Source organism: Neofelis nebulosa, chromosome 1, assembly GCF_028018385.1.
Source record: "Neofelis nebulosa isolate mNeoNeb1 chromosome 1, mNeoNeb1.pri, whole genome shotgun sequence".
NCBI lineage: Eukaryota > Metazoa > Chordata > Mammalia > Carnivora > Felidae > Neofelis > Neofelis nebulosa.
The window spans coordinates 171,453,881-171,470,231 of record NC_080782.1 but is presented as its reverse complement, the minus strand read 5'-3'; the positions used below and the strand labels follow the sequence as shown (position 1 = coordinate 171,470,231).

The 16,351-nt window shown below is 36.5% G+C and overlaps 1 protein-coding gene across 7 annotated transcripts in view; it reads right to left on the bottom strand.

The window, feature by feature from the left end:
* The window catches only part of NALCN (sodium leak channel, non-selective), a 333,612-nt gene that overhangs the window by 294,720 nt on the left and 22,541 nt on the right, over window positions 1–16,351 (bottom strand). For 5 of the 7 annotated variants that reach the window (XM_058743569.1, XM_058743516.1, XM_058743505.1 and 2 more), the window contains 3 exons: window positions 2,338–2,421; window positions 1,054–1,193; window positions 843–971 (listed from right to left, as the gene is read on the bottom strand). The exons of 1 other annotated variant lie outside the window; for it this stretch is intronic. In XM_058743569.1, coding sequence (XP_058599552.1) covers window positions 843–971; window positions 1,054–1,193; window positions 2,338–2,421 — 353 coding nt within the window. The remainder of the gene's footprint in view (window positions 1–842; window positions 972–1,053; window positions 1,194–2,337; window positions 2,422–16,351) is intronic. One more of the 7 variants, XM_058743534.1, reaches the window with a different exon arrangement.

Below are 16,351 nucleotides of genomic sequence, written 5' to 3'. Positions count from 1 at the left end.
GACCAAGATAATGAACATGTCAATCAACCTCAAAGGTTTCCTAATGTCCCTTGGTAACCCCTACTTTTATCCCCATCCTTACTCCCAGGCTGTCACCGATTTCCTTTTTGTCATTACAGACAAGCTTGCATTTTTTAGAATTTTGAATTCATGGAATCACAGAATATGTAATTTTTTTCATCTGGCTTCATTCGCTCAGCATAATTATTTTGAGATTCATCCAAGATGTTGTATATATCAATTCCTCATACTTTTTTTTATTGCTAAATAGTATTCATCATATGGATATAACCACAATTTGTTTATTCATCAACCTGTTGGTATAAATTTGGGTTCTTAGAAGTTTGGGCTATTATAAAGACAGTCACTAGGTAGAAGTCTTTTTTTATGGATATATGTTTTCATTGCCCCTGGTAAGATACCTAGAATGGAATAAACAGAATATATGGTAGGTGTCTGTTTAACTTTCTAAGAAACTGCCCAACTGTTTTTCCAAGTAGTTACACCACTTCTCATTTCCATCTTATTTAAATAAGAGATGAAAATACTCAGATGGTATTATGGCAGCACGCTCCTCTTTCTGTCACTCCGAGGAAAACCTCCAAATGCACACTTGGAATCTGCTTAGTCTTCCTGCCCACAGGCTTACATTTTTTCAGTCTGGCTTGTCTTGAATACTTATGTTAAAAAATCAGACAAAAAAATTTTGAGGAAGCAGAGAATATAGAACAGAGCCCATAAATACTTTTTTGTTCCATTTAGACACAGATTTTTCTCCTAAGAATTGCAGAAACTTTCTTGTTAATCACCTAGATTAAAATGCAGTTAGTAGATACACTTACCCTGGTTTCGTGTCATTTACTACACAGTGATAGGTAAATGTTCCAAACATCTGAACTCCTAAAATTCCATAAAGAAGTAGAAAGAAAAGTAGGAAAATCGAAACGCTCCATATTTGTTCTCCTGATCGCCTGGGGGGGGGGGGGAAAGTAGGTAAAACTTACAAAAATGTCATAGACTTTCCTCCTTAACATCTATAAAAACAGTGCTTACTTTAAAATGTTTGTAATTCTGGTCCTTGGTAGTTCAAATCGGAAATAAATCCGGAATGCCCGAATCATAATTAGTGGCCGTGGGATCCGCAACATGCCCCAAGGTGACATCTGGTCAACTATATCAGCAATTTCAAATACCTGTAAATTAAGAGGTCAATAAACAAGCTCAGGGCTTCCCTTAGCATTGTCTGCAGTCACAGCAAACACAGATGGTATCAGGAGGTTCACCCAGCACTCTGGGCTTGGCCCTGCATTTTCTTCCACTGAAATGGATTTTCTTGTGAGTCCACCTGGAAGCTACAGCTATCTCTAGAGAAAATGAATACATAAACTAATGTAAATGCCACTGCTCTTAGTAATTTCCCATGTAATTCATCAAAGCACAGTTTTTATTACAAAAACAAATGCCAACTTAGGATACAGAGCAAGTATGCTAAGTCGTCTTCACTAATAATAAAAGTTCTTTGGTGGAACTTTTAAAATATCTAGAACATGAAGTAGTGGAGAAAGGGTTAAAATTACTATAAAAAATAAAAAGGAATTGTACCATTTACTAAACAGAGGCAAAATGATAATTAGAAAATGTCTGTCAATCACAGAATAGCTATTAAATGGAAAAGAACACATTAATATGCAGGATGAAATCAGACTGTTGGAGAGGCGAGCTTTATAAAAATAAGGAGAGATCTTCAATAAGCGTTATGATGACTTTGCGGGATGGATGTGAATTTGTGTTATTCTAAATTTTTTAATGACGAATATGGTAACTTGCGTTGAATTAAATGCAAAATCAAGCCTGAATGAATGCATGGAAATGAATTCTATTATCTGGGAAAGTCCCACCTTTAGGCCTTTTTAATATATGTTCCCCATTTCTCATAGTAAGGCATTTTCTATTTGGAATGTAGTATTTTATGTTCATCCCAATGTATCTACACTTTTCAGCCGTTTTTAGTGAGGATTCAGTCACATAAAAGACAGATTTTGAATTTTTAAATTAAATGTCCTTCATTTCAATAAATATATTTTTACACCTTTTTAGTAAGAAGTAATTTGCTGTCGTATTGATGTTCATTACTGATTAAAGTCATTCACAGATGTGACAGACAATGATTAAAATGTTATGGTTTTTTTTCTCATAAACATTTTAAATAACATAATGTTGTAGTAAGTTACACTATGACATTTGACATATATTTGTTACTATTTTTATTGAGATTTTCAATGCAAAACAATGCACATTTTGGAAAATACCCCCTTGTAATTTAAAAGTTTTAATTACCTGCAATACCAATGAAACCCAAAGGCAGAAGACCATAAATCCATCAAAAACACACCAGCGATCTTTCACATAGGAACTATCCCCCTAAAAATAAATTGCATGTGGAGTTATCACACAAAATTAATAACTTCAAAAAAAATCTGTGGAAAGAAGGGCCAAATGTTAATTCGGTATAAGCTATCCATAATTTTTGTTTCATAGCTGAACACACTTTCCAAAGGAATACCTTTAGCATTTTAAATGAAGCATTTTTATATAAAGAAAATAATTTATAAAACACAAGTGACTGCAGAGTGAGACATGGAAAATTTTAAGTTCACACAAATGGAAATCATCATCATTTTTTCTCTTAGCCACACAGATTCTACCATTTAAGAAACCAGAGGCCATCCTACTCAGTAGGCAGCTTAAGCCCCCAACCAGCTCTCTTCCTACAAGAACTAAGAGCCACAGGGATCAGCATGAAGGCCTTTCAGACTGTGAACCAACCACCATCAGTAGGAAATTAACCACGAATTCACCGTGAGCTACATTAAAAGTGAAGAATACACTTGCCTTCAGTAGTAAATATATCAAATATATATTGATTTCAACTGTAATTGGAATCATATGTGATAAAAAAGACACACTACTTTCATCTTTGAATAATCAATCTACTCTGACACTAGAATGCATATTTTTTAAAAAATGGGAATTAAAAAAAATTTCCCTTTCAAATAACAAACCAGAGAACTCCATTAGTTGAGAATTGGAACCTTAAATAGAAAGGCCTTTTCTTTCTTAGAACTGCCCCATTAAGTCACTAGTTTCATCACAATATATGAGACTCAATTTTGAATTCAGTGACATCTATTATTACCAACTCTGACTGAACCTGCTTAGAAAATAAAAATAGGAACAGAATGCCAAGATTTTTTTTAAATGATGAAATGTGTTGTAGGATATTTGTACATAATTTCCAGAACCATCCACCCTTAATAATAAATAAGTTATCAAAAAAGATTCCTTGAGAAATTTCCAGGAATAATTTTTATTATTCACCAAACTAACAGTATGATAAGCCACTTAGTAAAAGTTATCTGACTCAGAGATGAAGTATAAATTCAGCTTAGTAACACGGAGGAATCATCTACTTTACACAGAGGATGTATAACACTGGGGTGCCTGGGTGGCTCAATTGATTAAGCATCTGACTTTGACTCAGGTCATGATCTTGAAGTTCATGAGTTCGAGCCCTGTGTCAGGCTCTGTGCTGACAGCTCAGAGCCTGGAGCCTGCTTCAGATTCTCTTTGAAATGTCTCCCTCTCTTTCTACCCCATCCTTGCTTGCACTGTGTCTCTGTCTCTGTCTCTGTCTCTGTCTCTGTCTCTCTCTCTCTCTCTCACAAAAATAAATAAACATTAAAAATTTTTTAAAAAAGAGGAGGTATAATGCCTACTAAAACACAAACACACATACACACAAAATAATCTTGCATAGAAAAGTGTATATGTACACATGCAGCTAATGTGTAAGATAGAATAACTTACAATAAACCTATAAACATAGTGGGGAAGACAGGAAAATTAATTCTATGGAGAGTTTAAAGAAAACAATGCTAGTTCCCAAACGCCTACATAATTTTATCAGTGGTGAGAGAATCCACCAAATTTGGTAACTCATGTACTTGAGAAGATTCACAAAAGAGATATGAAAGTAAACCCTGAGTCTTGGGGTCTGGGTCATGAGGAGGACAATGACCTGTTAAGTGTTATGATCGTTATATGATGATTTAAACCTGAAGAAGAGAAAAATAGCACCTCAGAGAGCCACTGGTTCTGAGTATGTGTGTGCACACACGCTCACACACACACACACACACATCACATACAGAAGAAATAATTTAAGGATATGATAGTTGCCCTCAAAACCTTACAAAACATCTTTCATTATAAGCGTCATGTTTGCCTGGTATATTGCATAGTTAGCTGAAAATGTGAATTAATTATAATCTAAATGTAGACAATATAGCCAATATAAAATTGAATTTTCTATGAGTCTAATTTCAGTTGATATCCAAAAGGATGACAAAATACAAATTACTTAAAGTTGCACTTTGAAGATTCCCTTGAGTTTCTTAATATACTAAGCAAATTTATTGTTCATTCATTCACTCAATGTATAGAATATCTTCATGATCTAGACAGTGTTTAAGGCTGTAATGAAAGGAGTGAAAAAACAAAAAAAACAAAACTCCTACCCTTATGTGATTTACATTCTCAGTTTTAAAAAATGTTGAATATACAGGGGTCCCTGGGTGGCTCAGTCGGTTAAGTGTCTGACTTCAGCTCAGGTCATGATCTCATAGTTCGTGAGTCTGAGCCCCACGTCAGGCTCTGTGCTGACAGCTCAGTCTGGAGCCTGCTTCAGATTCTGTGTCCCTCTCTCTCTGCCTCTCCCCTGTTCATGCTCTCTCTCAAAAAGAAATATTAAAAAATTTTTAGAAAAAAAGGTTAAATATACAATATGTTGATATATCCTAGGAAGAAAAATAAAAGTGTACATTTTCAAATTGACTTTTATTAAACAAATGTACTTTTTACTGGAATGTTGGCAGAAAGAGACAAAAATATCACTTGATCTTTATTTTAAGAATGAGGCATAGTTGTGATTGTTTAAAAAAAACACAAAAAATTCCAAAAATGAAAACTGAAATTTTATGGGATGCGACAGAGAACTATTTTAAGCTAGTTCTTAACTTTTAACTTAGGCTAGTTTTAACTTTCTGAGGAACCTCCATACTATTTTCCACAGTGGCTGCACCAGTTTGCATTCCTACTAACAGTGTTAGAGGGCTCCACTTTCTCCACATCCTTGCCACCCTCCGATCCAGCAATTATACTACTAGGTATTTACCCAAAGAAGACAAAAATACCAATTTGCAGGGATACATGCACCCTGATGTTTATAGCAAGATCTACAATAGCCAAATTATGGAAAGAGCCCAAATGTCCACTGACTGATAAATGGATACAGAAGATGTGGTATATTGGTATGGTGGTGAAATAGTCCACTAGGCATAAGTTTTATGTATTATTTTTTGGCTTAGGTTACCAAGAGGCATTTAATATATATAAAAACCTTTAATAGGCAGTACAGTGAGCTGGGATACAAAGACGAGCAACACTCAGACCTCACCCCCCACCTCGTAAGTTTTGCTCTTTTCGTGTTCATTATTCATGCTGTCCTATCTTCCTGAAAAATCCTCCCAAGTCTGTGCCAACTTTTTCCTTCAGATTCTGATCTGACCACAGCCCACCCTGATCAATGCTGTAGCTCACACATAATGCAGCAAGCAGCGTTTCAGCCCACACGTGTTAAAAAGGTTCATATTGGGGCGCCTGGGTGGCGCAGTCGGTTAAGCGTCCGACTTCAGCCAGGTCACGATCTCGCGGTCCGTGAGTTCGAGCCCCGCGTCAGGCTCTGGGCTGATGGCTCGGAGCCTGGAGCCTGTTTCCGATTCTGTGTCTCCCTCTCTCTCTGCCCCTCCCCCGTTCATGCTCTGTCTCTCTCTGTCCCAAAAATAAATAAAAAACGTTGAAAAAAAAATTAAAAAAAAAAAAAAAGGTTCATATTGTCTAACTTCCAGAATCGTTCTTTGTAATTCCCACCTGGTTGTTTAATGAATTACAATTTACTCCCTCCTGTTAATCAGTTCCTGTTTATCAGTTTTGAAGTTTGAGTTTTCCACTTAAATCTTTTCTAAACATATTCCCTGGTGTTGCATTAAAAAATAGTTTCTCCTCATTGCAAATGAGTCTTTTCTGAAGATTAGTAACACCTTGTGACTGGACAATTTCGGGCACCTTGCACAGAGTGTGACAACCAGAAGATATCAAAGAATTAGATAAGCATATATATGATGTCTTACAGAGTTTCTGCAGATTACAATGCATACAGTAAGAAGTCCATTCATATGCCTCATGAATGCATCCACTTAAGCATCCATTCACTGAAATTAGTATTGTTCCTTAACAGGAATGATTCTTTGACTTCTGGCAAAGAGAGAAAGATGTATTATTATCTTTCAAGTTAATATCTAAAAGTTACGACTTTTTTCCTATATGATCATGAAAGACCACAGATGAAATTATAAGATAGCTTTTGGGTATTTCCTGGATGCATACAGTTTGACTGAAGACAGGCTACAGGCCATGCAAATGGGAATCGGGTCAACGTGCATATACTTTGTGCACTATATTGTAGTTGCAAATATGACTGAATGGAAATTGATATCATGTTAATCACTATTGATAATCACTAAGGCTTCATAAGCTTAAAACAACTTTTTAAAAATATTTATTTTTGAGAGAAAAAGAGGTAATGTGAGCTGGGAAGGGGTAGAGAAAGAGGAGAGCGGGGGGACACAGCATCCAAAGCAGGCTCTTTGCTGAGATAAGACAGCCCAACTTGGGGCTTGAACTCACAAAACGTGAGATCATGACCTGAGCTGAAGGTAGATGCTTAACCAACTGAGCCACCCAGGCGCCCTTAAAACAACTTTTAATACATAGACTTTGAATCTGATGCTTTGAAATGTAATCTCATAATACATTTTGTGTCTGACACATTTACCAAATTGCCTTTTTTCATTCATATTGTCAAAGACTTTTAATCATAATTGGTTATGTCCATATCCTTTTAAAATCCTCCTGTATTTAAAAAAATTTTTTTTTACATTTTATTTATTTTTGAGAGAGAGAGAGAGAGACAGAGCACAAGTGGGGGAGGGGCAGAGATAGAGGGAGACACAGAACCCAAGACAGGCTCCAGGCTCTGAGCTGTCAGCACAGAGCCCGATGCGGGGCCCGAACCCATGAACCGTGAGATCACGACCTGAACCGAAGTCAGTTGCTTAACTGACTGAGCCACCCAGGCGCCCCCCAAAAAATCCTCCTGTATTAACACCCAAGTTATATTCGCAAGTTATAAGCTGTCCCTTTTCCCTACCTCCAGAATATGTAACCAGAGCCTAACATACAGGTACTCAAGAAATGTTAACACCTCAAATATGGCAGAAAGGTTTTAATTTGCCTGTTCCATCCACAAAAATGGAGAGCAGACAATGCTGAGGCAGAAATCTGCATGCTGGTGGCTGAGGAGTTATTCAAGAGTTGTCTGTCAATTTTTACAAAGGTAAATACTCAGAGGCTGCCAGTCAATTATACAGTATAAGAGAGTAACCTAAATTGCCATGCAAGTATTTAATAAGCAGAGAAACCAAACACATTTATCTGAAGACATTTCTAAGGATACAGTTTGCCTTTGCAAAAATGATAGGCACTGGTCTAGCTTCCTGAGCACATGATTTATTGTTCCCCGTTCCCAGGGCCCATCTGTCACTGTGTCTTAGCCTTATTATTTATCACTTCAATAGTGCTCAGAGCATGCATGTTACTTTTACCTATGTTTATTGCCACATGAAAAATAGACAAACGAGGATTGTCTGAAGAATTCGCAGTCTGCAATACATGGAATGTTCTGCAACAACACAAACATCTATCACCCAAATGGTTTATTTCTGCCTCCAGGGATTTGGTGAGCTAGACTGCTTCTCAGAATAGGGATTAGTGGTGAGGCAATTAGAAACATATTATTGGGGAGTGGCAATGAAGTGGCAGACCTTCAAGCATGAGGAACATTATAAAAGCTGTGAAATCCTTAAAATAATACATACCTCAAACAAAAATTTTTGAAAACATTTCTTGCCAGAAGGATTTCCTGCCTCAGTTTCTCCTGCAGTGCACGGAGCATGTCACCTCTGGAGTGAACCACTCAAATCCAAAGCAGATCAGGTCACTCTCAGAGTTGAGTCCCCCATGTACCTTTACTGACCCTTTACTTCCATCCCCCAAGACCCCTGCCACAGACCACATTTACTCAGGACACTGGCTTCACGTTCCTCTTTCTTCAAGACTTCTCCAATATCCCCAAGAAAACTTTTTCACTATTTCTTGTGCCCTCTCTCCCCATATGTTTTACAAAACACCATTACAGCATTTTTGCAAAACTACAAAGGTGTGTCTCTCAATCTGAATTCTCACTATTTATATTTGCAAAAATATTTGTCCCCAGATCACTATGTTACTAGAAAATCTCTATAATGAATCGGCGTGTGTGCCAGTGGAAACATTGAAGCTGCCCATAAATCCCTCAAGAAGGTCCGGGTACAATGTAGGTACAGCTCTGTTGCTCTTTTGGGCTAAATCTTGTCCTGGCATTGATCATCTACTTCACAAATAAGGGTCAAGTGAACCACAATCTTCCTCTGCCCATCTTCCCTCAGAGAGTTAGCTTTTCACGGGACCTGGGACTAAAGTCTACCAACTCAGGTCATTTGATCTTGCTTCAACAATTTTAAGACATCTTATCCACCCCCTTCCACCCCAACATAGTTTAACATTTCTAAATTTAGGATGTATCTTGTAATCAATTGCATCAATTGATTGCATTCATTACAATCTTACATCTTACAATCAAAGTGTAATTAGAAGCACTTTTTCTTTCCTAGGGACTATAACGTGATGCCTCACCTTACAACGGATGACCTCATAGATTCAATCAAATGGGATAGTCCTTTTGCATATTATTTCTTTGCTTATTTACATAAGAGCACACGACCCCACTCTTGTTTGGTGCATACAAAACATCCACTCCTGAATTCCTTAAGTACAAATAACTGAGCGATAGGTGTTTTAGATGTTGTTCATTATACAGAAATGTGCGGGGGAATTATACGGTGTTAGAGAACAATTTAGTGATATTTGGAGAAGTTGGTCGGGGTTTCTGTAATACATTATTAATTTTCCATTTAAACTGATGGAACACAGGCACCTGTTTTCTGCAAATATGCTGAAATATATTTGCAGGAATAGGTTAGATGCAGAAGCTCAGAGGTGCTCATAAGTGGTTTACAAGTCAGATCCACAAAGTGGAGTTCTGCTCTTTGTCTCTTCTCCTAAGGCAGTGGTGATATCATGACAAGTGGTCCAATCAACGTCTGCCAACTGATTAAACGGAAACTTGGAAACAGTACTTGGGATTAACAATATAACTCTCTCTTATATTTATATTATACTTCTATCTTAAGCACCTTAAAATTTTAAGATCTTGAATATATATTTATGCATAGTTTAACATATGAGGCAAAACACTAGGTCAATAAAACTAGTGACCAATACTAGAAAGCCACAGTGTCAGGACTTTTGCTTCAAAAACTAAAGTTTCTGGATTTGGCTTGCTGCAGGTGATTCTATAAACTAGGTGATTAGTGGATCACATTCTCTTAAGCATTAGGTAGGAATTTTAGGTGTACCATAACATTGCCAAAGCAGGCTAGGTATAATTTTAGAGCATTGTATATGATGATGAGCACAGCACACTGGTTTGCTTCTATCAATATTTTATATGGACGAATATAGTTCTACCCATGGAAAACATTCTTCCAAAAATAAAAGACCAGAATTCCCCAAATCCCTGACATATGTGTACACCGACTCACTCATACTCTTCCAACAGAAGACACATGACATATTGCTGTTAATCACTTAATAACTATATCTGACTGCTCCTCAGAAATATCGTGGTGAAATCAGTGCATATGGTACGATTTCCAACCAAAATATTTGTACAGCTCTGTTACAAAAAATGTAAAATCTTATTAACAAAAGTATAACCTGATGCTTAAAATAGAATATGAGATGCACATATACATTCATAGTGATCCTGTATACGTGTGGAAAAAACACAAGTGTTAAGCCTTATAAGTGAACAAACACAGCACGTGTTTGCAAATTTTCTGGGTAAAGTCACTAAAAAATCGAGAGGTAACTGTAGTGCTATTGGCCAATGAATTAAGGTAGAGAGAGTATGGAAATATTTTATGAAAACACAAGTTTTTTAGCAGACAGGTGTTTAATAAAAGTTTAAAAAATATAGCAGGGTTAATTAATGAGAGCACAGTAATTCAAACTTGAGGTCCTCTGGAAAATGATCATACAGCCCCTATATGGGCTGATGTATTTTATTATGGACTAACTTAAATACTTACATCTTTCTCCCTCAACTGTAAAACCAAAACAAATTTATAAATACAAAAATACAAGGCCAATAAAATTTAAATTGACGACATAAATTTACTGCAACATGATATTTTGCTAAAATTAAGTGTTTTTTTTTTTAAAGTTCATTTATTTATTTTGAGAGAGAGAGACAGATCATGAGCAGGGAGGGGTAGAGAGAGAGGGAGACAGAGGATCCGAAGTGGGCTCTGTGTTGACAGCAGAGAGCTCCATGCAGGGCTTGAACCCACGAACATGGGATGCTAACCTGAGCTAAAATCAAGAGTCAGATGCTCAGTCAACTGAGCCACCCAGGACCCCCGCTAAAACTAAGTCTTATGAAAAGTCTGAGATTTGTTCCCAGCTTTAGCATATAATCCAAAAATTTCAAATTGTATATACTTAAGGTGTACAACTTAGTTGTTGACATATGTTTATAACTCAATAGGAAAACAAATAACCTGATTTTAAAAGGGCAAAGGACAAGAATAGACGTTTCTCTAAAAAAGACATACACATGGCCAACAGGTATATGAAAAGGCACTCAACTTCACTAATAATCAGGAAAATTAAAATCAAAACATAATAAGATATTATTGCATATATGTTAGGATTTACCAAAAAGACAAGAGATAACAAGTGTTGGGAAGGACGTGGAGAAAAAAGAACCCTGTGTACTGTTGCAGGGAATGTCAACTGGTACAGCCATTATAAAAAAAAATATGGAGATTCCTAAAAAAATTAAAAACAGAAATACTTTATAATCCAGCAATCCCACTTCTGGATTATATGTCCAAAGGAGTATATGTCCAAAGGAAGGTAAGTTAAGTTTCAAATACAAGAATGTAATCTCAAGTCCAATATACTCTTTGGTCTGTATCTGTCATAACATGCATGTTTGCAGAAATACATGTTACAAAAATGATAATAAAGTCATGGCTTTCTGCAGTGGGGGGTACAAGGGTGAAAATTCAGTGAGATGATACATTTAAAGCTTGGTTCAGGAACATCAAACTTCCTATTTAACTACATTTAATCAAAATGTCAGTTAGCATTTAAATACTGAACACCAGTTTTAATGAGATATGAAGCTGTAACGATTACTTCAAGATAATGTTAGCAATGCAGCATTACTAAAATCTGCATTATATTTGTGTTTAATACAAATATTCCTAAATGAAAAATAGAAATCTGTGTTTGATGTTAATTTTCAATTTTCAATTCTTACAGACTGAAAATTAAAAAAACATTTTTAGTTTTAGTCAATAGCTCATCATCCAAATATTGATGGAAGTCAGAAAACACTGGACATGACTCAATAACAGCATTTTGAAAACAAACTGGTCATAAAGCAAATATTTTATTTAATGACTGCTTTGACTTTTAATATTTGAACTATTAAAACCTCTGTTCATTCAGCGTTCTGTTCACTTGGCATGAATATATTAAGTCTACCTCTGTTCTTCTTGTCATTAGACTGTGACAGTGAAATGTCTGTCATTTTCATGATGTGAAATCCAAGGCTTAATTTATTAAATAACTCAAGAAACAAAACTTTTACTCTAGGAAATGTCATGCTTTTGTTCATTCAAATTGGAATCTCAAAGAAATCAACACATGGTGATTTTAATCCCAAAGTAATCCATCCAGAATATTCAGAGATTGTCATTGCCTGAATAGCCAACATACACAAGTGCCAGGGTCATCCGAGGCCCTCTGGGGAATCACAGAATTAAAAACAGGGCTAGGCTGTGCTGGGCGTGAAGTTACAGTGGCATAAAAAATTCCTCCACCCTCACAAGACAACTTTTCCTCCAAGTTGACCTCCTGGTTTAGCTACCAATTTTGAGTACCTTGACATATCTAAACCTAATGTTTAAAATAACTGGCCTAGCAAGTTTGTGAAAAACCTAGACAATCTTCAAATCATTCTGAAATCCACTGGTTGAGGTATGGCAGGTGCCCACTGCTCCCATGAACCAGCACTTTTCCCGGTGGGCTGTGGGTCACATATTAGAGCCATGTTGCCTTTCCTGGGGGCCATGCTTACTATACTCACAATAGGCTCTTGGTGATTCTCTGAATTTACTGGTTTCTTGGTAAATGCAGTGGTGGTAGATTGCGGTGGCTTTGAGGATTCCTTTCAAGTTCAATTCTTGAACTTGAAACTGAATTTCTCTTTTACATGTGTACCCCAATTTTCTGTGAGTTTCCACAGAACTCAGAAGTTTCCACAAACTCTGTGAAGTTTCCACAAACTTCAGAAAACTCTTTTCAAAGATTCTTACAATATCTAACAATAGCAAGCAGCTGCCTGGTCAAGTGGCTAGCTGAAACTAATTCTGCAGTGAGTTGAACAGTGTGCCCCCCAAAGCCATACCCACTCAGAACCTCAGAATGTGACCTTATCTGGAAAGAAGGTCTTTCCAAAATGTAATTAGTTAAGATGAGGTCATACGGAATTAGAGTGAGCCCTAAATCCAATGACTAGTGTCCTTAAAAGAAGAGGTGAGGACACACAGAGACACGTGGAGGGAAGAAATCCACACGAAAACAGGAGCAGAGATTGGAGTAATGCAGTTAGCTACAAGCTGAGGAATCTCAAAAACTGCCCGGAGCCACCCAAAGTGAGGAAGAGCAAGGTGGGGTTTTCCCTAGAACCTTCAGAAGGATCGTGGCCCTGCTGACATTCTGATTTTGGACTTGTGGCCTCACAGAACTGTGAGACAATAGATTTCTGTTGTTTTCAGCCATCAAATTTGTGTCATTAGTTATAGAAGAAGTAGGAAACTACTACAAACTCCAAAGTACTTGTGAGCTCTTTGGAGTTTAATTCTTTGAAGGCCACTATGACTATGTAATCAAAGGCGGGAAGTCAGGCAATAACAAACGCTTTGAGAGCAGTGTTCAGGGAATTAATCAATGTATCTTTAGACAAGCTTCCAGCTTCACTCTTGTCCTTTTTGTCTCCACTATCAGGTGCATCAGACTGCATTTCTCCCGTGACTTCTCCTCCAAACCCTAATATAACCTGGCCAATCAGATATTCACTCTCACAATTGTGAACCTTGACTTCTGAGGACAAAGACAGAGAGAACCTGGGGCAATGTTCACAAAGTCAGCAGTGGTGGCATGTGGACCAGATTGCTGCGATGTGTGACCTGAGCTGAGCTCATTGCTGCCCTGAGTGCAGAGCTCCCTGGAGTGTACTGTGTAAGCTTGATCTTCCAGTGCCGAATTCGCTCCATATGCTCAAGAGACCTCCCACCACTTCCTTTAAAAAAAAAAAAAAGACAGCCAGAATTTGCTTCTTTGGTCATAGAGTAAGCAGCTGTGTCCAACACAAAGTATATACTAAATAAACTGCTTTAAAGGTTAAGCAGTTGACTTCAGTTGGGGTAAGATCATAATGGTAGTTCTTTGAATCTCCCAAATTTCCTAAGAAACGAAAGCAAGTGAGATAGCATAGAAAAAAATATTCATGGACATAATCTTGAATAAAGCTATGTGACAATGCATTCCAAAATAAAGACCAAAACTATTGACAGTATCAACACCTACTCAAGATCGCAGCTTGGGGAGGCTATAGAAGGAAAGCATGCAGGGAAGTTATGGCTGATCCAAGAATTTCATACTGAAACTACTAACAAATACTAGTGAAATACTCAGGGGAAGCCTCACTAAGTGAATCTGGGAATACATAGCAAAATTCCTAGAAATGTAAATAGAGCAGTCTACAAATTGGAGGTGAATATAACATAAAAGAACAAAACAAAAATAAGTAATAAAAACAAAGTGCCCACCAAAGGGTTGCAGAAAGATCAGAGGTAACAGAATATCTTAATCTCCCAAATGTACCTAATAAAAACTCCTTACAGGGAGACCAGAGACCCAAGCTAAATAAAATCTCCTGGAGTAGAATCCAAAGTGGGTAGGGCAGGGACATGAGGGACAAAAGATAGGAAGGATTAGACAAGAGGACCAGCAGTTCAGAGGAGGTAGAGATATGACCTGGGATGGTCACCACACAGAGAAGCTATATATTTTATACTTCATGGTAACAACGGGGTAGGGAATCCTCAACCTGATAACGTATGGAAGCTACTCTACCCATTTCACAAGAGCAACAACAACAAAGATAACAGAACAAAAGGATTATGACCAAGTCCTTATGAATATATTATAATCATATATTAGATTATATAATACTACATATATGATCATAGTCCTTATAAATATGTAAAATGATGTATGTTTTACATATAAATATGTAAAATAAAGTATAAAATATAAGAAACACAAAAAATAAACATATAAAACATAAAAACTCCAGTAGTATATAACAAAATGATCAAAAGAAATTAAGAAAAATAAATGCTGCAAAAGCACCACAAAACTGGAAACAGGGAAGTACAGAAATGATGTCTAAATAATAGGACACTATGAAAAAAAAGACAGGAAAGTGTTCAGGAAATAATTAGAATTAGAAAGAAATGGAAAAAAAATTTTAGAAAGGGAAGTAAACTTGAAGGAGCACAAGATGGGGAGTACAGTAAAGGAAACAGAATTAAAAAAAAAGATAAAAATGAAACAAATGAAACAAAACACATGTAAAGAAAATGATGGAAATAAATGACCAAAACGTGATCCTGGAGTAATTAGAATACAAAAGAAATCCTGAAGAACAACAAGACAGGATGGAATAAAATAAATATCATGTGATATACCTATATCCATAATAGTCAACAAAAGATGTATTCTCATAAAGCTAAAAAAGGAAAGACTTTTTACTAAAGAAGGCTTTACTAAAAAAGGAAAGACTCTCAGTATTCAAAAGAAAAGATCACACAGAAGGAAAAAGCAGTCTCATAGTCACATTTATACCAGAGGCAATCAAGTACCATATTTAAAAATCTCAAGAAATGACAATGTGAAACATCTTCAAAAATCTAGGAATAGACTAAAAAAGTAAACCAAAAAAGCAAAAAATAAATAAATAAATAAATTAATTAATAAAGGCAAAAGTAAAAATTGAGTTAGAACGATTAAGCTAATTCTAAGTAAACCAATTGGCTAATCTAAAACAAAATGAAACAAAACAAAACAAACAATACTAGCCAATATAACCTAAAGAAACTCTAACAAAAGATTCAAAATTCAGAGAAAGTACTAATCAAAGAGAGAAAATTAAAATTATTTAAACAATCTTATGTTAACAAATTAAACTAAATAGTGGATAATTTCCTAAAAGAGTAACTTCACCAAACAGATCCCAATAGACCACACAAGTCTAGACAGAACAATTTCCATAGAAGAAACAGAAATAGAAAGGAGCTCCAACAAAAAAAAAAAAAAAAAAAAAAAGCACTAGGACCAGATGGTTTCATAGGAGATTTGTACCAAACTCGTGAAGTTAAAACAATTTCAAGATAGAGCATAGGAGGGGCGCCTGGGTGGCGCAGTCGGTTAAGCGTCCGACTTCAGCCAGGTCACGATCTCACGGTCCGTGAGTTCGAGCCCCGCGTCAGGCTCTGGGCTGATGGCCCGGAGCCTGGAGCCTGTTTCCGATTCTGTGTCTCCCTCTCTCTCTGCCCCTCCCCCGTTCATGCTCTGTCTCTCTCTGTCCCAAAAATAAATAAAAAACGTTGAAAAAAAAATTAAAAAAAAAAAAAAAAGATAGAGCATAGGAGTGCATGTGCACCCCTCCCCCCACACACGGAAAATCTAATATCAAATCCTGACAAAGATCAGACAAAATTAAAAGAAGGAAAATAATAGCAAGTATAATAAATTGCACATTAAACCAGAATTAAACTGTGCCGTGACCCCACTCAGGTTTTTCCAGAAATGTAAGGATGGCTCAATACTAGGAAATCTACCCTATTACAAGAGCTAAAGAGAAAAATAATCATTC